We start from the raw sequence: 23,380 nt of genomic DNA, 5'->3' as shown, positions 1-23,380 counted from the left end.
ATGAGGCACGCCGTAGTGGAGGGCTCCATGAATTTTGACCATCTGGTACCTGCAATGACATCGCACGGTACACGGGCCTCTAGCATTTCGCCTCCACCTAAATGCGACCGCCGCGGCCGGGATCGAACCCGTGACTTTCGGGTCAGTAGCCGAGCTCCATCACCACTATACCACCGTAGCAGTCGTCTTTTTTAAGGCGAAAGCCTTAAATGCCTCATCAAACGTGAAATTTGACCGTCGGCGTCCCGCGTCTACGGCGTCAGCGTACCACGACGTTGGGGACGAGGGATGCAAAAAATCATCGTCACGTGATGACGTCACCATATGACGTCATCATGGCTTCACAAATTTGGCGTGACGTCATATGATGCCGTTATCGCATGACATCGTAGCTTGGTCAAAAGTGGGCAGATCACGAAGGCAGTGCAAAACCAGGTGAGGTGCCTCCGATCTTGGAGGCACCTCCAAGATCGGAGGCACCTCCAATGTTAAACCGCGCTTTGTGCGCAAAAAACGAAGAAGAAGATGGCTTTCGCTTTCGAGCCGTCTTAAGCGAACGCATAAGGGAGCCTGTGAGTTTTTATTTCATTAACTGGTTTTCCATGCCGTACTCATTGTACAACTTGACTTTGTTTTTTGTATTTTTTACTGACATAACGTGTCTACTGTAAACAATGCTTCCCCGTCTTCTTGTTGTTTTCATGCGTCTTCTTTGCATAGACGCTTCGCGAGAACTGTTTGTATGCGCATTCCTGTATGAGCCTTCAGGGCTTACATTATTAATAAATAAATTATGCTTGCTCAAAGAAATAAGATAGTGTGTGTGTGTGTGTGTTTGTGTGTGTGTGTGAGCGCGCACGCGCGTTATTATCCAGTGTACAGGCCATTTATTTGTGCGCATTAACGCTGCGCTGACAGAAGCAATTACACAAATAAAACGCAGACTACATAATAAAACACAACTGCCACTAATCGATTCACAGTGATCGTAAATGATTAAAAAACAGGAACTGCGTAATTATTTAAGACAGGGCGAAAGTGTAGCCTTGAAACACAGAAACAGGGAAGGATAAAAAACATTTAACTGCACACATACATACATGGGCATCAGACCAGCACAGAAGGCGTACTTGAAACACGGAAAGGAATATAAAAAACAAGAACCCGCCGTGGTTTTAGTTATAGTGCTTAACTGGTGACCCGAAGGATGCGGGATGGAATCCCTGCCGCAGCGGCATCATTTCGATGGAGGTAAAATGATAGAGGTCGGCATGCTTAGATTTATGTGTACGTTAAAGAACAACAGATGGTCAAAATTTCGGCAGCCTTCCACTATATACGGTGTCTCTCATAATCATATCGGGGTTCTTGGGGCGTAAATTCTCACAAATAATTATTATTAGAAAAAAAGAAGGATCTGATCTGCAGACAAACACGCATAATATATTCCATGATACATTTCAAATCACAAAAATAGCGAAAGCAAAAAACAAAGGCAGATACAGGACCAACCAAGTGCAGTAATGAATGTTTGCGAAGTAAAATGCAGGATTCATGCACACGCGAACCAAAGCATTTTGAGCACGTAGCTGATATCAGTGTGTCCATTTATTACGCAAGGTTAACACCGGCAGAATTATTCTTGCATGTGCATTCAAAATACCGGCCGGAAGCGTACGCTGCAAGTGCATAATGTTTTCTTCGGATGCCGCTTGTCACGTTTGATTTTTACTGTCCAAAGAAACCTCGTATATTCTAAAACGATACAGCTCCCAGCTTTTCTGGAATGATTGTTGCACTGCGGCACGCAACACCCGGCAATGGTGACGGTAGCGAGCGCATAAAACTGGAGGGGAACGAGCACCGAGCCAAAAACAGCAGGCGCGCCACGCACAAGTGACCGGGCGGGGGATTCAAAATGGCGGCCACACTGCCGCCAAGGCCGAGGAGGCGGCATCTGCCCTTTCAAAAGCTGACACCACTCTAAGCGGGGGCGCGCGCATCGAGGCACTCTAGCCTGCTAGAGCAGCGCGTCAACCTCTCGTCAAGGCCCGAGAGCATCTGCCGCCACAAGCGAATCGTCGGGCGCATCTTAGCAATCTTAGCAATCTTAGTATCTTAGCTCGTAGGAGAGGAGGATGCCACCAGCGGCCCAATGGGGACTGGCGCTGCGTTGTGACGTAGGCCCGCGCAGCGTGCCCGGACATGCCAGCGCGGGACGGAGCCGACGCGGCCGACGCTTGGCTCGCCCAGACAGAGAGGCGCCCTGGCCGCCATCTTGGCGATTGCCGGTGCCTAAGTGCGCCCGGGCTACGCGGCCGGCACGCGCGCGGCAGCTGGGGAACGAGGCGCCAGGTAGGAGGACGCTCTCGATCCCCACAAATCTTACAGCTTCTAAGCCTAGAGCTCTTACAATGACACAGCAAGGGTATCCAGGAGAACACAGCTGAGCGACCTGATGGTTAAAAGTTTCCTGCATATAGCGAACAAGGCTGCACCAACACAGATTCAAGACACATGAAAGCTACTGTCCTCTTAACAAGCTTAGTATACACAGAGACATATGACAGAAGCACTTTCAGCGAGCGCAAGTACACCCAGCATGTATGTTGCCCTGGTAAGGTTAAACTTGCATCTAAAGACTGCAAAGTGCCACGTAAAGGAAGCTCATGTGTAACCTTAGCCCCTCTGTCCGAAAGCCCGATTGCACTGCTTGCTCAGTTATTTTCGAGTCACTTGAAAACTACTGTATACAACATTAACCCCCGAAACTCCTGTACACCATAGCATACATAGCGTAAAACAATGAAATATGACACCCACCTGCAAAACCCCACCCTGCCCAGTTGAGAAGGTGCTCTCTCAACCCTCCCTCAAAAAAAAAAAAAAAAAAAAAAAAAAAAAAAACAGATTCCTGGCTACGCCACTGCTACCACAGACATAGCAGCACAGTACACTATCCATGCCAGTTCGCTTACTCAAGGTGAACTAGGGCATTCTTGAGTCCATATGTGCCGAAGCATCGGTGAAGGTCTACACTCACAGCGCATGAGTATACAAAGGTGAACAATTTGCAACTATATTCGAAGATCAAGCACGAAGCAATACATTCTTGTTATAAGTTAACAGAAAGCACAGAACGTCTATACATCTTAAGCCAGGTGCTTAGATAGAATGTCCTTGTCTGTGTCCTTTACACGCAATAATGCATGTGCAAATGAAAAACCAAATCTAAGTAGACACTCTCCTGGACAGAATACAGTAGGCTCTCATTAAACGAAACCTGACACGACCAGGAAATTTTGTTCCATTTCAAAGGAGTTCCATTTACCAAGATTAACAGGGGTGCAGAGTACAAGTACAAAACCATTCATATTAGAGGCAGTTGTTCCATTAAAGTAGCAGTTCTGTTTAAGAAATTTCCATTTACTGAGAGTCTGTTGCATGTGGCAACTGAGCACATCTGTAAGTGGTTAAGCAAAAAAGTTAAGAATCTGATAATGACCACGTGAGAAACAAGTCAAGCTGCTTCTTCAAAGTGATTCGCGAATAAAGAAAACTGATCGCGATTTTAATTCAAGAGTGGTAAGCTTAGAATACATTGCTAGCTTTGCTTTTAGTCAAAGCACTGCACAGTGTTTCTACACTGCCCACACCATTTGGACAAGGCATAATGATCCCCAAAAGCATTTACATGTCCTCTGGAGTTGTGGCCAAAGCTTCAAGTCGTCTACCCAGTCACTGTCGACAATATATGCAAACCTGCCAACCTTGATCATCAGGAGGTCATAAGGACTGAGACAAAAAGAAAAAAAAAGTAAAAAGAAGAAAAGAAGTTTTTATTTTTCACTTCTCAGGGGCGCAGTAACGTCATACAGAGCGCTGAATGATTTGTTATTGTTATAATTATTTGTTATTAACTTAGTCATTTTCATTCCGGGTCATGTTCGGGCTGCTAATTCGAAGTTTATGGCTGCGTCCGTACTATTGGAAGGACTGGTAAATAATAATTGTTGGAGTTTAACGCCCCAAAACTACGATATGGTTATGAGGGACGCTGTAGTGGAGGGCTCTGGCAATTTTGACCATCTGGGATTCTGTAACGTGCACCGAAATCTAAGTACATGGGCCTCAAGCATGTGAAACTCTATCGAAAATGCAGCCACTGCGGCCGGAATTTGATCCTGCGACCTTCAAGTCAGCACTCAAGCACCATAACCACTAGACCACTGTGGCGGATAAGGGAGGATTGGTCAGAACTCGAGAGTTTCCCGGGCAAATTGGGAGAGCTGGCAGGTATGTATATGGCAAAATGGATATTTGTTGATCTGCAATGGTGTTATGTGCGTTCATCAAAATGACGACCGTGAAATGCACAAACTACCAGTAACTGTTACAAAAGTGTGACGCTTTTTGAAGCAACTTTATTAGAATAAAATGTAAAGAGATGAAGTCTTCTTGACTCGGACGTAAAATGCTTCTTGCTTGGGAATAATGACTGATAGAGTGCCATAGTCATGTGCTTTTTATGATAACCCATAAATCTTCAGAGTACGGTCCATGGAGACCGAGGCCACATTGCGGGCACGGTGAGTGAATCTCACACCTGTTGCCAAAGCTGTGTGGTCTGAAAATACCTTGAGTGTGTCCCACTGCTTGCAAAGGTAGAGACGAACATCTGTTCCTGCAACTGCCAGGTAGGTACCGCTCTGGTCGAAGTACAAATCTCGCACCTCATAGCCATCCTCCAGAACAATGGTTCTAAAGTTCTTCAGCTTGCGCAAATCCCACAGTTTGACAGCAGCATCCCCTGCTGCTGTGGCTAGGTAATAACCGTTCTCTGAAAATGCCAGAGCAGTGATGGAGCCAGTGTGACCTGGGAAGTTGGCAACATTAGTGCGCTCTTTCAAATCCCAAATCTTTACTAAGGCATCTGATGTGCCTGTGCCCAAAATGAGACCATCAGGATGGAACTCGGCTGCTGTTAGGGCACAGTTGTCAAGCACACGAGCCAGGACACGGCCAGTGTGAAGGTCAGAGAAAGCCCAGTGCTGGTCAGTTGATGTTGACAGCAGGTAGTCACCAGTTGCATGCAAGCTGAGCCCAGTTACTGGTCCCTCGTGAGCACGAATAATCTGAGTTGTCTGTGCCGATGGGATGTGCCACACACGCACAGTAGTGTCTGGTGATGCTGTCACTGCTGTGTCTTCATCTGGATGGAATACCACTGATGTCACCTGCAGGAAATAAATCAATAAATTAAATGTAAGCTCACATGCTTGCACAAACAATCTCTCAATGGTGCATTCCACTATACAGACCACCCTGCTTTAAGCCTAATGCACATATGCATATCCAGAAATCTTAAATTTCATTCTAACTTATTTGTCATCATAGCTAGCAGCCGTTATCGCTTCACTCTTGTACAAAACGTGCATGCCCACCTTGCACATGAAAACGACCACAATGAAGGCCAAACCAGAGGCAAACTTTTTTTATATCAATTCGACACTTGAATGTGTAAGTGTTCTATACCCTAGTTCCAACTCGTTTATTTTTTTACCAAGTTTAACATTACAATGAAATGAACTAGTGAGCCATTAGATCATAAGCTTATAAACACTAAATAACTTAAAAATTTATTTCACATTAGCCAATAACACTTAACAGGTGCCTTACTTGGGGGTGTGGTAGGGTAAATCGACCAAGAAACAATTTTTTAAAATTTAATTACTAAAAAATAATACGCACTCTGAGGAGCAAAACTGTGCATTGGGCAAACGTGTAAGGATGCTCGAGGCCATTTAAAAATGGCACCAGAAACAGCACCTCCTGAAGGATGCGAGGGTTTACTGACGTGTTGCTTTCCATCATATTTCCGCGTGTATGCATTTTTTTAATAATAAAAATGACTAGATCGGTTAAATATATTCATTTCCTGACATTTTGATAGGTTTTGATAGCAAATTTTCCCACCAGGAATGCTTTTGTAGCGTTGCCATTGGTTCATGTTGTGAGCACTTTCCACGCATGCTTTTGAACACAAAAGTGCGTTTTTCTCACAATCAATTTTCTGAAAATTTTCCAAATTTTCAAAACTTGTTGTACCTTTTCTGGAAAACTATACGTTCGGCTTCTTGCCCGTTCTACAGCCGTGTCTTCAAAACGGCGTTTCAAAGATGGTTTCAGGAGCAAATGCGCACCACCATCTCATGAAAAGAATTCATTTTCTTCTTTTCTGCTGCTCATATAACAACCAAACTTAGCGAGCATGTTCTTTAATGAAACAGCAATCCAGACAACTCAAATTTGAACACTCATATTTTTTTCAAAAATCGATGTTTTAGCCCCGCATCCCCCCTTAAGGCATCAAGTGTTCCTAATGAGGCTTATTAACACTTTGTATGCGAAACATAAAAGAGGTCTGTGAACACACAATCCAAATATGCTACATGAAACAGGGAGCTTACATTATCAAAGGACTGCACTTGCACAGCACTGCATTTGCCAGCCTTGGCCATGTCCTTGCATTTGTTTTTGTTTTTCTTTTTTACAACGTATTGCCGCTACTTTCGGCTAAGCAGTTCACAGCACACTCGATGCGAGATGAGCTTTCGGGCAGCCTTTCATTGCAATGCTATCGTCTGCGCTTGGAGGCAAATCATCAGATACCAATCAATGCTCACGGTTGTGAGAAGACCTCACCAGCAAACACTGCTTATCAAGAGGAAAACTGAAACTAAACCACAACATTTAGACTTCTTCCACTAAGAAGGGCACCAAAAGGAAGAAATAATGATTTTCGGTTCAGATTTGCTCCATTCCCTATAGCATTTTATCCTTACATTTCCTACATTATAGTAGATGCATTTCCAACAAAGGGAGGCAGGTATGAGCCAAATACACTTGTTAGAAACTGAAGTTTGTGACTGACAAAACAGTTTCCCAACAATGAAAACTTGTATTGTGGTTGGAACGAAGATGCACTTCTGCCAGCCTGTCGATTTTAGTATAAAAAATTTATGTAGACTGAAGCATGTGTGATATGGGTGCAAACTGCGAATCTTGGCAATTACTTCAAATGACATTAAGCAAACAGTATACAAATGGTTAAAAAACCAGCATTAGTCATTTTTCCCCTCGTTGTTTTTAGGTTTCCATAAATGCCCACAAGCAACATGCACCAGCAGTTATTTTTACAAGAGTGTAAGTTTGGGATTGTTGGTATATTGTATATTAGCCGACTGGCACACAAGTAATCCAGAGTGTGTGCATCCGTTTCACCAAATTTGTGCTCCTGGTCTACCAGCTGAATAATGATTTTCGCTGAGCACGGCATTCCACACATAAAAATAAAGGACAGATACAGGACCTTTTAATGCAGAAATATTCCTCCTCTGTGTTGCACATAAAATAAAAAAAAAAGTCCCTGTATCATATTTACGCACTGGTTTGAACCAATATTTTTTCATTCCAGAGTTCAACTAGAACTGAACTGTTTTAGCTGAACTAGAACAAAAACCAGTACGAATCTATTCAATACCCTGTTATCAAAGCACCCTATGACAGCTGTAGTGTCCGTGCTACCCAGCACGTGCAGCTACACGCTAGTGTAATGCAACTTTTTTATGTACAATGCAGGGATGGAGTTCAAGTTCATGCTTTTGCACTCCAGATTGGCCGTGTTACTTGAACATGTGATGCAAACTGGTTTTATATTGAGCCAGTTTGGTGTACAGATGGCATACAGTACCCAGATTCAGACTGCGCTTTTTTTAAGTGCTATCCATCAGCTCAAGTAAGGCTATCTTTGCCAAGGTGTACAACTCGCAAGGTGTGTAGAAGAGAGCTAGCACAGACTGGCAAGCATACATGTAGTTTAAGAGGTGACATACCGATTTGTGGGTACCACCATAGTGTGCGCTGTATGAGGTGAGTGACTTAAGCACATAATGTCATTGTGTTTGAAAAGCATACATGTACTAGTGCGATGAATATAGGAGAAAACAGAACCTTAAGCAGCTGACCACAGATCGAGACTGAAAAAGCGAAGTATATTGTAGTCTTTTGAGATTGCAAACATACATACTTTTCATTTATTTAACCAAAAATTAGCAACAATATATTACTGAGGATGTTTCCGAGACAAAGAAATAAAGTCAAATTTGACTATATTGAACTCTGCTAAATTGAATTATCCTTTATATCGAACTATTTTCGAACACGACAATGCTTTGACGTCAATGCATAGGAAAATTTATGGCTAAATTTAACAAAAATAGCCAGAAAACTTGATATATGGAACATCGGGCAGTGCAAAACTCCCCAAAAAGTTGGCTTTCCCTCACAAGTTGGCTTTTTCTCATGGAAGCGGACTTTCCCACATGCACTTGGGAGAGCGAGCGGTGTGTTTAGAAGGGCACCACACACCGAATAGAAACTACCGTTTGATATCGCGTGCTTTCTCTAACGATTCCTCGTCGTTGTGACCGCGGTGCAGTCACTGTTTGCTTCTCAACTCCCTTTGTTAAAGGGACACTAATGAGCAAAACGATTTTTCTCGCATTAGTAAAGTAGTCTTCCACGATACCAAAAACGCCACACTTGCTGCGAGAAGACGCTTAATAAGCGAGAAAACACGCAAGAAGAAAATACAGGTGGCGACGCCACCTTGGAATTCCCGCACCATTTGCCGTGACGTCACATATTTTTGACGGCGCCTGCTTGGGCTTACGTAGTTCCTAATTGGTTAAATCGAAGTACATTGTCCTCTGAGGGGGCCAGGGACTTGAAATAATGAGTTTGTTGAAATTTCGTCGAGCCAGTGGCGCCAAAATACCTTAAAGGGGCCCTGCAACACCTTTCTTAGTTATATTGGAATAATCTCATTATTGACGTATGACTCTTCACGAGTCATATGCCGCAAAATTTTTTCGAATCCATCAAGTCTAAGTGGTGTTACCAAATTATAGAGATCACGTTCCGCAGCTTTCTCCCTCAACTCAACGCCGCGAGCGCGCGGAAAGCTAGGCAGCGATTCGAGGGAGGCAGCGCAGAGGAGCGAGGCTCCGCCCAAGAGCGCCCGCGGAGTTTTTTTCATTTTTTTCTCTCTGACGTCTGGGCGCAACCACGTGGTCTGTGCCGCCACTTCCGGTCGGCTTGCGTCGTTCTCGTCGAGCGGAGCCGATATCTCGCGTGCTTGAAAACTGCGCGTCGGTTTGGTAATGTTGGGTGTGCACCTCGAACGCCGTAGTGTTTTCATCGCTCTGCCAACCATGGAAGCAAACCTGCGCGCTCGTTTGGAACGAATGACAGCTGAGATCGGTTTCGGCCCATACTCCGATACACCGCCTCGTAAGACGGCACTGGCAGACGACCCCGAAGCGCCGCCATTACCGGACGCCAGCATTGTTATCGGAGACACGCTGCGCCCGTGCCTCGGTCGGTCGTGAGAACGTGCCGACGATGCAGTTCTCAGCTGACGAGGCAACACTCGAACGGCTGCCACTCCCAACGGCAACCGGCGATGGTCAAAAGCACAGAAATATTCACGTTTTCGGCACTGCGCACGGCGAAGAAAACGGAAACGGAACCACGCAACTACGAGCAGACGAGCTGTCGGTGGGAACGGAAGTGCTAATATTAATGTTTGTTCGGTGTTTTTAACGCGATAACAGAATATAAACATACATATTATCTACTTATTGAACTCAAAATTAACAACGAAAGTAATAGTGAGGGTGTTATCGTGATTATAACATCAGCCAATGGTGGAACTGCCGACAATCACGTCATATTTTGCGGACTAATACATCATTTGTCGGGAGAAGAGGAAGCGATTTTCAGCTGACTTTGAGAATTTATTGTAAATTCCAGGCCGTGCGCATCGCTGTAATATTTAGCTCGCGTGTTCTCGGGAGCCTCGACTACCGATCGGCAGCGCTTTTTGAGCATGTTCGAAAAGTGTTGCAGGGCCCCTTTAAATGCTCTTTGAAATCGTTTACGTCACGAATTACAAGGTTCGGCGCGAGATTTAAAAATGAAACTTTGAGCTTGGTTTTCTCCTCCAATAATAAACCTATGGTGGTGAAATAAACTACACAAGAGTTCTCCGAGCACGCTTTATCAATCTAAACCAATTCATTGTTCCTCTTTAGTGTCCCTTTGTCCCTGCTGTAAAATGGAAGAGCCTGGCTGTTCACCGCAGAGGTGGCGATAATCTACACAGTCAACCGTAGAGAAAAGAAGACGTTGCTGCTGCGTACCACATCCCATCAAGCACGCTGAGTTACGATACTGAAAAAAGGCAGTTTCACCGCAAGGGCGAAGCAATGAATGCGATAGCAACAAATTGTAGTGTTACATGAAGTGAGGCTGGCAGCTAACTGTTTTGTATCCGATCTCGCGTAACAAAACAATGGTGTAAGAAAATACGGCCGCTCCAGGGAGCGATGCTCTCCGCATAGTCCCTTTGCGTTGAAAGCGCAGCACGGAGAAGGGTATACGAACCCCCGCCCCGCTGCGATAGCTTACGAGATAGCGTGCGCGCCAGCGATCGCGCCCTTAGATTCAAAGTTGCTCCTCGCGCGACACTCCCCCTCCCCCTTCGCCCCCTCGCGTCGTCATGTCCTTTAAAGCTCGCTAAAAACGGGGGGGGGGGGGGGGGGTGGCTTCCCGTCTGCTTCGACGACAGGCCTCCCGAGCGCGGGGTGATGTTATCGCATGTACCCTGGCCGGCTTGTTTGAACTCTGCTTCGGCCGCGTTCGTCGCCGCCGCTCGCACGCTTACACCCGCAGTAGAACATACAATTCGCGGGGGGATCTTATCGATTTGTACTTCATACCGGAAGGACATGACGGCAACGACAAAAACCCGTCGAGACTATCCATATAATTGCTATCGCAATAAAAACAACGCCAACATTAGAGCCAAGGCAGACTACACGAGTATGCACAGCTGCATGCGAAGATGTTCAGTCACTGTTTACATCGATACCGTACTTTCTCGCCTACAACCCGCCTCTGGATTTAACTCACCAACCCTGCCCAACAACAAACTGTGAATAGAAAAAAAAAAAATCCCTGCGTATTGCCGTAAGCCACCTTCTTTGTATTATAGTAGTTCCGTGAAGCCAATATGCACACAGAAATTTCCACCGAAAATACAAATTCTTTAAGAGCGTTATATCAAACTATACGATATATCGAACTAATTACCATGTTTGAGTGAGTTCGATATGTGCGGGTACGCTTGTAAGCCAATAACTGTTGACAGGCACTTAGGCAGTGGGGGGGGGGGGGCATCCACGTAAATTTTGCCAGTTGCCCTCTCCAAGTTTTGCGGTTGTGCATTTTCTTGCTCTGCTTTGCCTCAGGAGAGGGTTTTGCGTGGCTGTGGGCCATGAGGACGGTCATCGGACCGATACAAGCTGATCGACAATGAAATATGTTGCGTATATAGTGACAATTGGTTGGGCGTCACGGCGGGGCGGAGTCAGGGCCTATGAAAAGCGACTGCGGGACCATGGTCAAGCGGAGGAAAAGAGGAGAGAGGAGATCAAGAGTCGCGAGATAGCTGGACGTTGATTTTAGCGGCTCGGGAGAGATCCCCTCACAAGCTGCCAAAATTCAGTTGCTCAAAGTCCCGAAAAAAAAAATGAATATCTAGGTGCTTGGAGCCCGAAGAAGTCCGCCGCGACGACCTAGGAGAGCCCCCGGACGAATTGGACAGTGACCCGGAGGACAACTCTCGAGCCTCGACCCGAACCGACCCGAACGACGAGCCCCTAGGCCTGCGACATGGACTCACTCGTGAGATGAGCCACACCCCTTTCTATTTGCACGAACTTTGCAAAGCGGGAAGCAGCGTATTGGGACATTGCGCGGTTTAACTAATTATCTTCACCCTCTTGTGCTGATCGCGTTATTTTATTGTCATTGATATCCTCCTCCTGTATTCTGCATTTTACGTCACGAGTGTTGTATTTCTTTGTTATAATTTGTGTAGTGTGTGTCGTGTGAGGAGAGCACGTGCGCATGTCATTTATAATTACTATTAAATAATTTGTTTGTAAACAAGGAAAGCTCGTTGCCTCTCTTCCTTCCCAGCCCCAGCACGAATCCTTTCGAGAAGTCGTTGAGATGTGTAGCCAAGAGGGGGCGAGCGAGTGTAGGTAGTGGCCTCCCCTCTTTGGCGGTCGATAGAAAGGAGGGACGTCTCCCGGCCCCGAAAAAAAAACCCTGGCTACGTGGCTGCCTGTTGGGCCCGCTTGCTACGCAGCTGGTGATGATGACACTGTGAAGGCAACAGTAAATGATTTTTGGCTGTTCTTGACACTACTGAAAATTCCAATGCAATGAAATAATATTGGGCTCACATCTTCACGTGGGTCGTCTATGGCGATCAGCCATGTTTCCTTAAAGGGCCAGTAAACAACCCCGATGTCCAAAAATTGTAATGAAAAGAAATATGCGCACTTTTGCTATGTGAACATGCTGCCGCAAGAATTTTGCGAGTACGTGCTATAATAAGGAAGTTACAGGGGTTAGAACATCCGTTTCAGCTGGTTTCAAATTTTCGCGCGGCCTCACCACCCTTCTCCGCCACATGGAGGAAAAGGCGTAGCCCGTCGTCGTGACTCCGCCCACTTCGGCAACGTGACACGACGTCAACAACTGACGTCATGGGCGAGCTCGATCAGTCGCAATGCACTTCCGCTTGCTGCGGCTCCTGGTTGTTTATTGTTTATATTGTCGCACGTGCTCCGTAACTTGACGGGCAGTTTTCGGCTCTTCACTATAACCTATAACAGTTCACAATGCAGCAGGAATGCGTGCTTGCTTTCCGAGACGTCGAAGGGGCGCGAGAGAAAAGCCTGGAGAACCCCGCTTGCCACGCGAGCAAGCGCGACCCGTCCGAGCTACCGGAGATTCCCCTCTCCCCGCTCGATTTGCAGCCGGCAACTGAACAACGCTTTGCGTGCAGGTGCTATGCAGTGCGAGGAATACAAATGCAACTGCGTGGCCGAAACCGCATCACCGCAGGGCAAAAAAACAAGGCGCAGTTTCGTAGCGGTGGGTGGGAACAGGAACTGACGTTAACTTGACAATTGTTTGTTGAGACCTGGTTTAGACCAATCGACGAGCTCAGTGCTACGTCAACTCGGCGATCGCCGAGTTGACGTCACTGCGCGTACGAGGAGGATAGGTCAGGCGTAGGAAAGAAGCGCGGGAATTGTTTTTCGAAATGAAGGGTCTGCGCGGCGCGCAGCGCTGTAATATTCGGAAAACGTGATCGCCGCGGTCTACTGTACGGATTAGCGAGCTTGTTTGGCGGGTGTAAAAAAAAAGTCGCAGCCTGTTTACGGGCCCTTTAATATATTTGAAATGCATTTAAGGCCCCCCTTAAATAACATCTAAGGAAGGTAGTTGTATAAAGCAGTGCAATGTTCAGGGCGAAGCAGCTGCTTCCATGAAGAGTTGGGGACAAAACAAAAAGCTACTACATGTAAACTTTCTCACCTTCTTTGTGTGACCCTTCAGCACCGCTACCACTTGTTCAGTGTCCTTATTGAAGACAGCTGCGTTTCGGTCGCTGCCACCTGTGAGGATGCGATCAGTGGGGCTCACATCTAAGGCCAGGATACCCGGAAGGCCAGCACTATGCAAACCTGGGTGTGAACCCAGTGTTTGGTAGGCTCGAAGCTCTTCAGGCTTGGCCAAATCTTCGGGAATGGCCTTGCCCCTCTTCTTTCGCTGTGCTGTCAGCAAGGCAGCCTTTTCTTGCAGACGACGCACCACCTCAGCAGTCATGCCACCAGCCTCCTCAGTCGTCTCCATAGCAACAGCCTCCACGGCAGCTCCCGCAGCAGCACCACCACCTGCAGCTTGGGGTTTGAGTGTGGCTAAGGCCTCTCGAGCAGCTGTCACTTCCTTTGTTAGACGGGCAATGACACGGCAGGCAGCATCATGCTGGTACAGTGTGTGTGAAAGCTCCTGCCGTGCTGTCTGCAACTGCTGTCGCAAGGAGAAACTGTGCAACATCACAGCATCCCACTCATCCTGCAAAGCCTTTAACAAGGCAGGCACACTCGTAGCAGAGGGTGGCCGTGGCTTGGCTATTGGAGCAACCTTCAGATCAATAAGCATATCTTCTGTCAGTGGCTGGCCATTGATAGGGTCGGTACCGTGTTCCCGGACATACTTTGCAATGAGACGGCGTTCAAACACACTTCCAGATACTGGAGACACCACCGGTTGCTCTGGCGTCTCATTGCTTAAAGCGCAGCAGAATGACATTGCTGCTGCCACCAAGTCTTGTCAGCCTGAAAATGACAACAAGATCAATTTACAGAATGAAATTATTTCGCACAAGTTTTCTCCAAAGCTTTCTTGGTGGTAAAACTCAAACACAGAAGGGTAATGCACAGCCCAAACCTATAATCATGACACTTCACTTTCATCTTTAAGGCCACATCACGCGTATACACTGCTGGCACAAACTTCCATCCAAGTACTTTGCTTTACCTGCCATAGTAGCTAAGCAGGTAAGATGTTACACTACTAAGGTTGAAGACATGGGGTAAGCCTGACAATGGCGGCTGCATTTCAATGGGGGCAAAATGCAAGAACACCCATGTGCTTAGATTCTGGTGCAGGTTAACAAACACCAGGTGCTTGAAATTACTCCAGAGTACCACAGTACGGAGTGCCTCATAACCATATTGTGGTTTTAGCACACAAAACCCTATAAATTACTATTATTAAGCATTTTGCATATTTTGATACTGTATTAGTGCATAGGTCCTGCAGAATACTTTTCAAAGCACTTAGTATAAACAATGCAACTTTCACTAGTACATGTGATTTAGTAGTAACATCCTGACAGTTTTAGAAGACAGCCTGTATGGTGCACTTTGACAATATTTTGAGCCTATTTAGCAGACTGCTCAAGTACTTGCTTCTCCAGAGAGAATGTAGAAGCACACCCATGAACAAACTAGAGATTAAATAAAAGGATTTAATGCCCCAAATGTACACACAGGGTTAACAGACATTACATTTGGTGAGCATAAATCCAACAATGGATGTAGCTGGATTGCTTTGCACAAACCCCTTGCGTTAACTCATGCTGCATGGAAAACTGGTCATGAAGCAAGCAGACATGCGCAGTATCAAGCTGTGATCTTGATGATGCAGCACTGCAATCACGTTAATAACAAAATAAATTCCCCACCACACACATGTGATACGAAAGACAAAGCACATGCTCGCAGAAGCTACTGATGTGGCATGAAGCGGCATCAATAACCAATGCTGTCATTGGCAAAAATTGTGCACCATAAAATCACGCACTCACTAAGACGCATTAGCATATGATACACACTGAAAAGTATTATCAAAGCAGTAAAGTACAGTGAAAGCTCGTTAATTCACACCTCATTAATTCGAAATTTTGGATAATTCGAAATGGTCGCCGCAGTCCGGTCCGCAGTGCATAGGAGACCATGTGTAAAACGATTCGTTAATTCGAACAGAAATTGCCGCCTCTACGGATAATTCGAAGCGCGCGCCGCCAAGCGTCATCATCGTCAAACACTAGTGGAAGCTTTTATGGCCGAACGATAGGTGGCACGACCGGTTTTTTCGAGCTTCAAGTGGCCTCCGAGCAAAGGGCGAGCAAAGTATGGCCTCCGAAATCCAGGGAGCAATTTTTTTTTCCGTAGCCCTCCCGCTATCTCAGCGCCTGGCGCCACTTGTATACGCGGGACCCGCGGGACGCTGAGGAGTCGGCGGAGTAGTCCTAGCAGTCCTAGGCCGCACCCGGCAGCGTCACTTTGTTCCTCGAGCACGTTGTTCGTTCACGCCGTCAAGCCGTCTTATTCCGCATCGAAATTGCAAGATGCCGCGGGGAAACTACTGCGCGAAGACTGTCAAGGAGAAGGTGGAGATTTTGCGAGAGGTTGACCAAGGGAACTCGAGCAAATACGAAATTGCGAGGAAGCACGGCATACCTCCGAGCACGTTGTCAACCTACATACGCAACAGGACGGCCATTGAAAACGCCTATGAAGCCGAGGATTATGGCGCCAGTCGAAAAAAGCTAAGGACAGCGAAGTTCCCGGAACTGGAGTCAGCTTTGATTATCTGGGTTAAAGAAATGAGAGCCCAGAGTATCGCATTGAGCGGCCCTATCATCATGGCCAAGGCAGCCGATTTCGCCTTGCGCTTGGACATTGAAGACTTTGTCGCCTCTGAGGGATGGTTTCATCGTTTCAGGGAGCGGCACAATCTCGCATTCCGCACGTTATCCGGCGAGGCAAAGGAAGTGGACGCCGAAACATGCGCTACTTGGAGAAGCGACACCCTGCAGCAGTACTTGGAGAGCTACTCACCACAGGATGTGTTTAACGCTGACGAGACAGCATTATTTTTCAAGTTGCAGCCAGACAAGACGGTCACCTACAAGGGAGACAGCTGTGCCGGCGGCAAGCGCAGCAAAGAGCGTGTCACTGTTCTGGTCGCCGCAAATATGACCGGTACGGAAAAGGTCCCCCTTTTTGTGATTGGCAAAGCACTCAAGCCACGGTGCTTCAAAAACATTCGGTCACTGCCGACGGAGTACGCCGCAAACAAGAAAGCCTGGATGACAGGTGACCTATTCAGGAAGTGGCTACTGAAATTCGACAGGCGAATGGAACTGGGCGGCAGACGCGTTCTTCTTGTCGTCGACAAGTGTTCGGAGCACAAAGTCGACGTTGAGCTGAGAGCAACAAAGTTAGTGTTCCTTCCAGCAAATACGACTGCGGCCCTACAGCCAATGGACCAGGGTGTGATAAGCAACATCAAGTGCTTTTATAGGCGTCACATGCTGGAGAGAATGATTTTGTGCGCGGGCGACAGGAAGGACTTCGGCATTACGCTGCTCACTGCCATGCACATGTTGGTGCGCGCATGGGAACAGGTGACCGCGACCACAATCGCAAACTGTTTCCGCCACAGTGGATTTGCAGCTGGAAGTGCGCAGGATAGTTGTGACGTCGACGTGGACGGGGCTGAGGAGCTCATGCCAGTGGCATTGCGCGACACTCTTCGGGGCGTACGTTTTGCCGATTATGTTGAAGTTGACACCGGTGCATCGGTGTGTGGTGCCCTGACTGATGAGGACATTATCGCTCAAGTAGCCGGTGCGCAGCCTGTTGCTGAAGAGCCAGAAGGTGAGGAAGACGAAGATGACGAAGCGCCTGTGCGCCCGTCAGCTTCTGCGGTGATGGAGGCACTTAATGTGGCGCGTCTCTTCTTCAGCTTTGAAGAGGGTGAAGAGGATTCCCTGCGCCGCGTCCGCGCGCTGGAACAGAGAGCCGCAGCTGTGGCATTCAGAGAAAAGAAGCAGATGGTCATCACCGACTTTCTTGGCCAATAAATATTTTTCGTGCGCCCACCCCCGAAATCCACCCATTTTTGCTCACTTTCATTATTTCGAATTTTGTTTAATTCGAAATTGCTCAGCGTTCCCGTGGAATTCGAATTAACGAGCTTTTACTGTAAATGGCTAGCAACAAAATATTGTGATACATTAAAGAAAAACAAGACAGGGCGAAAGAAATACAGGCTGGGGCTTGTGCACTGTAAGCTAAAGTTTACAAAAATCGCATCCACACCAAAAGAACAAGCTGGTTTCATGATGGATTAGAGCCATGTGGTCAACCTGGTCATCATCAGCCTGTCTACGCCCACTGCAAGGCAAAGGCCTCTCCCATGTTCCGCCAATCAACCCGGTCCTGTGCTTTCTGCTGCCACGTTATACCTGCAAACTTCTTAATCTCATCTACCCACCTAATTTTCTGTCTCCCCCTCACGCGTTTGCCATCTCTTGGAATCCAGTCAGTTACCCTTAATGACTACCGGTTATCCTGCCGACGTGCTACGTGCCCGGCCCATATCCATTTCTTCTTGATTTCAACTACGATGTCCTTAACCCCCGTTTGTTCCCTGACCCACTCTGCTCTCTTCCTGTCTCTTAAGGTTACACCTATCATTTTCCTTTCCATAGCTCGCTGCGTCGTCCTCAGTTAAAGTTGAACCCTCTTTGTAAGTCTCCAGGTTTCTGCTCCGTAGGTAAGTACCGGTAAGATGCCGGTCAACCTGGTACTAAATGAGAAACCTGTGGTGTGCTAGAAACCGAGCGATGTGTTAGCCGATGCCTATTCTTTTCATGCTCTTCGTGCTTGAGCATAAAAGAAAGGCCTTAGCATCGTAAAAGGCATTTCTGCATAATAGCACCCTTGCCGAGTACAAACAACCCCTTTATATGGCATTTCTGTTTCACGGCCTATAGGCGGCGCTACGTCTTGCAACATGACGCCCGACTAGATTATCGTGCCAAGCCGTGCTTCTGCGGTAAGCTGAAAACTCGCTGCCGCTGGCATGTTTTTTGTAGTCTGTAGCTGCCACTTCACGACACGATGACAGCACTGAACCCCTTATCTATCGTGGCTGTCTTCTTTTATGTCTCCTATGAGGCTTTTTTTCGCGCAATGGGGCACACAGCAGATGTGGTTATTCCGGAAAGGTGCTTGGATACATGGCGCCATTCAAAGAAATTCGAGGGCACACATGCGGATTACAAAAAAAAGGAAACGTCGCAAAAGAATAATGACCACACTCAAGTACAGCCGGGCTCGCGGGGAGACGCGGAGTGCAAGGAACGCGCACATCTCCTCTAGCCTGGCCATGGCTCAAGCAACGCCGCACGTGAGAAATGGCGGCCGCTGCCAGCGATAATTGAGATGGTGTTTCCACTTCGCGCCGCATGGGGGGGTGGGTCAATCAGTGAAATACGCGAATAGACAATGAAAGGCATTTGACTTGGTAGAGATATCAGCAGTCTTGGAGACATTATGTCAGTAAGTACTGAAAACCTTAGCTGACATCTATAAAAACTTCACAGCTACCTTGCTTCTCCACAAGAAAGAAAATCGCTCTGGCGCTCTTGGGCCACATCTGGCCCTTGCGCCAATAGACTCCACTAATCATCTCCACAAGAAAAGTCAGAAATTGCAATCGACAAAGGGTTCAGGTAAGGAGACACAATTTCTTCAATGTTTTTCCCTGCATTTCTAGAAGTGTTTCAATAACTAGGTTGAGACAAACCAGGAGTAAAGATCAATGAAGAATATCTCAGCAACTTATGGTTCACAGATGACATTGTACTCTTCATCAACGCTGGAGACGTATTTCGACAAATGATTGAGGTCCTCAACAAGTGTTAAATAAGGGTGCAAGTCAAAGGTAATGCTCAAGAGCCTGGTGAGAGAACAATTCAAGATTGGCAACCAGCCCCTAAAATCTGCGTAAATATGTGTAAATCTGTTGTGTGTGTGCGTGCGTGTGTGTGGGTCAATTACAAACGAGGGAGTCTACTCATGAAAACGAAGTCCCCCAAAGAATAATGATTGGCTGGAGCACACACAGCAGGCATTCCAGAAATCATGATTGGCTACTTACCGCTGTTCTTAAAGCGAGAAGTAAACAATCATTGCATTCTGCCAGTATTAACACATAGGACAGAAACTTGGTGGGTAACAAAGAAAATTTGAGTAGTTAGACTATGCAGAGTGCGAAAACAAAAACATAGGCATAACATCGAGACAGGAATACGACCCAGTGGATCAGGGAACAAACAGGAATAGCCTATAATCTTGTCAGCATTAAGAGAAAAAAAAATGGAGCTGGGCAGGGCACATAATCCAGAAGAAAGACAACTGGTGGTCAGACAGAAAGATGGAATGGGTACCAAGGGGTGGGAAGCTCAATTGGGATGGACAAAAGCCAGATGGGATGAGGAAATTTTAAAATGTGACGGCATAAAACTAAATCAGCTCAATTAAGAGTTCACTGGGAGAAGCCTTCGTCCAGCAGTGGACCTAGATTAGGTAAGAGGAGGTCATTTCCAGGGGTATCGATTCATTTTGTCACCACCCATAGTTGCAACACTGCTGCACGGTTCAATGCCACCATTAAAAGATTGTAATACAAATGAATATTATCAAATTTTGGGAGGAGGTTGTTGAACACATAGGGGTTAATGCATGATTAAAGGTCGAAACTGTGGCGACATTGCACCCCTTTAACCCAATAAAATCACTACAGTTAAAACTCGACCTATCAGAACCCAATTTTACGAAGTTCCCAAACTAGATAAAATATTACCATTCACCGAAAGGTACACATAGAGTTGAGTGTTGCCATTAACCCAAATTAACAAAACTTGGCCACCAAATGCAATTTAACGAAGCTTTTCCTGAAATAAATAAGGAAAAATGTGGGGATTTCTTCCCAATTTTAACACAGGCTTGTTCTTCGAGCAGACACTCCAATGCTATCATTGTATTAAAACATATAGGCACCCTAGTTATGGCCCTAGACTTACACTCACGAGGCTACGCGCCATGCTCATGTATGGAACAACAAACTCAACAGTCAGTAGCGCTCTGATGAACCAGATGGTGCTAGGGGCGGTGGTGGTTGCTCTCATTATTTCATGGTTTAGGACTGACCATCTCCTCGCACCCCCCCCCCCCCCTCGACTAATGCCAGTGATGTGAGCAGTGAGGGCCAGTGATGTGAGCAGCCTCACAGATCTCCTTTGATATTATCAAAATTTAAAGGCTTTAAAGGGACCGACAACGAATTTTTATGGAGCCTATGTTCTTTAGAGCAACGGAAAGCTTACCGGTGAGTGTCTAATCACGAAATGGTTGCTTGGAAAATGCCGTGAAACATTTGTAATCAGAATTTTTCTATCTGCGACGAATATGAAGTCATATACACAAGTGGCAACACATGCTGCAAACAGTGAGCGCGGGAGCGGTTCGTGTTCCAGCGCAGCGGTTCGCTGTGCATGCATGCACTCCGTGCACGTGCCGTGACTCTACATGTTCCACTGGCTACCGCAAAGGCAGCGCCGCTTCTCACCGTGCAACTCCTTTTACCTTGTAAGCAGCACAAAATAGAACGGGGATAGATAACAATATACAGACTCTAATTTTCAGGACTAATTATGACGCGCATGACAGTATCAGACTACGTGACTATGCACAGCAAAGTGATAGACTCCATAATACAGCTTCAAGTCACTTCCGCTAGGCTACGCAACATGCCGGTTTTTCGTTACTTTTAAACACGATTTAAAAATATAAATCCTGCTCACAACGCAAAAAAGGATGCTGGAATCTGTCACTATATTTCATGGTCTTTTCATTTCTACCAGGATGTATTCACACGTTCAGGTCAGTTGCCGGTCTCTTTAAGACTGGTTACTCATCTCCTTCAACAGTGCTTTAGCAAGAGCTATATTCCAAGTGATGCAAACACCATGACTTGTTCAGGTGATTCAGTCACTGTAATTAAAATTGAATGTGAAAAAATGCAATAAACCAATACTAGCTGCATGATACTGGAACATCAAAAGTAATCACCCATCCTCAAGACATTGTGAAACCCTTTTTCTAGCAAAATATTCATCTTGTCAAATATAAATCAGTTACCACAATAAGCCACCTAAGTCACACCAGTGCCCGAGCTTACCAGTATCTGACTACAGCAGCTATTGGGCAAAGCTTTTGATCTGTACATTCGTAGTGAACAGGTTTTTCAGCAATATCTGCTCCAAACATATCTCCGTCGAATGTTTACAGGGCTTGCTTATTCTAGACACAATAAAATTTTTTGCGTGTTCACCAAAACATGGCCCTGGTTACCAAAAAATTACGGTACATTCACACCTAAAAGTGGCATAAATATTGGTATAACAGACCTTGAAAATGAATTCTGACACGAATATCTCTCAATATTCAAGTGCAGGACAGCATTCCCCCCCTGTACTTTAACATAACCCGCTCTGCGAATACTGTGATGTTGCTTACGAAACACATTCACTCTACCACCACTGATGCCGAAAGCGTCTGGGCATCCGAATCACTTCATGAAACAATTAAAACGGTAGAATATAGATGCCCATTACGTTTAATAATATCTGGGGTTTAACGTCCCATAACCACGATATGATTATGCGGGACGCCGTAGTGGAGCGCTCCGGAAACTTCGACCCCCTGGGGTTCTTTAACGTGCACCTAAATCTAAGTGTAGGGGCCTCAAACATTTTCGCCTCCATCAAAAATGCAGCGGCCGCGGCCAGGATTCGATCCCGCGACCTTCGGGTCAGCTGTCGAGCGCCATAACCGGTGCGAGGCGGGGCTGCCCATTACGTTTACGTTCGCTGCATGACTTCGGTTACCTCGACAACTGCGCATCTATACGCTGCGATTATTTCTATCGCTGCACTACAGCTGTAATCAGAGGTCAAACTCAATCACGTAGCAGCGCACAGGCGATATGAGGTAGCGGTTCGCGTAGCGCGAAAACGTCGTCTGCCTGCCTGCACAAGGCATCGTAAGAGTCCGAGACCACAATGCCAAGGTTGCAACTGCGGCAAAAATACTCAGCGATTATACGGTTATTTAACAGCGAATTGTCGTAAAAGAGCACTCTGATAAGCTGCGTCTTTGACCACAATTCACAGCAGACATGTTCCGCGCGCACAACCGCGGTTAGGCTTAGCACGTCGTGTTTTCCACATTGCTGCTTCGCAATTACAACAAAAAGCAAGCTTATTACACACACTCTGTACCGGTTCTCACCTCTTTAAAACTTCAAGTACAGCTCGCTTTCACAAGGACGAGCGCAATTTTCCAGACAGGGGCAGCAAGAACAAATCGCACCGGCTCGGCAGTCAAGATACGCCGCTTTTCGCATGAATTTCCGCTCGCTCAATGTTGCCACCATAACAAAAACTTCTGCCACAGAACGCCTACGGGACGGGTGCTACGAGGTCCTTGCGAGGAAAGCGTATCCCCGGAGTCGGGGCTCTCCCGGTTTGGCGCGAAACCGGATCTGACGTTCCCATAGGGAGGTACTCCCTGCCCCTAGACAGGTACTGTTGTAGCTAGGGAAAGATCCGGCGATTCCTCGGCCTTGTCCCCAGCCTTTACTTGCCTATGTTCTACTCGGTACCCTCACCGCAGTCGCCGGCCTTGTTTGAGTTATGCCTTTGCGCGGTGTGCTGATAGGCGACAGCCAGGTTAAATTCATGTGCAGGAGTCGCCTTCACTTGAAAACATCCGTCGAGACCTGCACATTTAGTTTTGGTGGTTCTGACGCTGTGCGAATGGCTGAGGCCGTCTCTGCGATGCACTTTCAGCGCGTAGACTGTCGTTTTGTAGTACGTTGGTGGTAACGACGTTTGCAGTAGTGCCAACGCGGACCCTCAAGATATATGCGACAATATAGGGGTACGTATTCTGAAATTGTGAGATGCTTG

The 23,380-nt window shown here is 46.6% G+C and overlaps 1 protein-coding gene across 1 annotated transcript; it reads right to left on the bottom strand.

Moving 5' to 3' along the window:
- Positions 1–4,404: 4,404 nt before the first annotated feature.
- Positions 4,405–22,877, bottom strand: LOC119405798 (pre-mRNA-processing factor 19). Its single transcript, XM_037672627.2, has 3 exons — positions 22,701–22,877; positions 13,522–14,324; positions 4,405–5,237 (listed from the first exon to the last, which is right to left on the bottom strand). Exons 2-3 carry the CDS (start codon positions 14,296–14,298, stop codon positions 4,527–4,529), a joined length of 1,488 nt encoding a protein of 495 aa, XP_037528555.1. The 5' UTR covers positions 14,299–14,324; positions 22,701–22,877; the 3' UTR covers positions 4,405–4,526.
- Positions 22,878–23,380: the final 503 nt, after the last annotated feature.

This window comes from Rhipicephalus sanguineus, chromosome 1 (genome assembly GCF_013339695.2).
Source record: "Rhipicephalus sanguineus isolate Rsan-2018 chromosome 1, BIME_Rsan_1.4, whole genome shotgun sequence".
Lineage (NCBI taxonomy): Eukaryota > Metazoa > Arthropoda > Arachnida > Ixodida > Ixodidae > Rhipicephalus > Rhipicephalus sanguineus.
Note: the sequence above shows the minus strand (reverse complement) of the source record. Positions and strands in the feature narration are given on the sequence as shown.

Excerpts from the sequence above, each read along its gene's own strand:
- LOC119405798 (XM_037672627.2), bottom strand. The coding sequence starts at position 14,298 with ATGTCATTCTGCTGCGCTTTAAGCAATGAGACGCCAGAGCAACCGGTG. Across the intron at positions 5,238-13,521 it reads TGAAGGGTCACACAAAGAAG|GTGACATCAGTGGTATTCCA; the intron begins GTGAGAAAGTTT and ends TATTTCCTGCAG.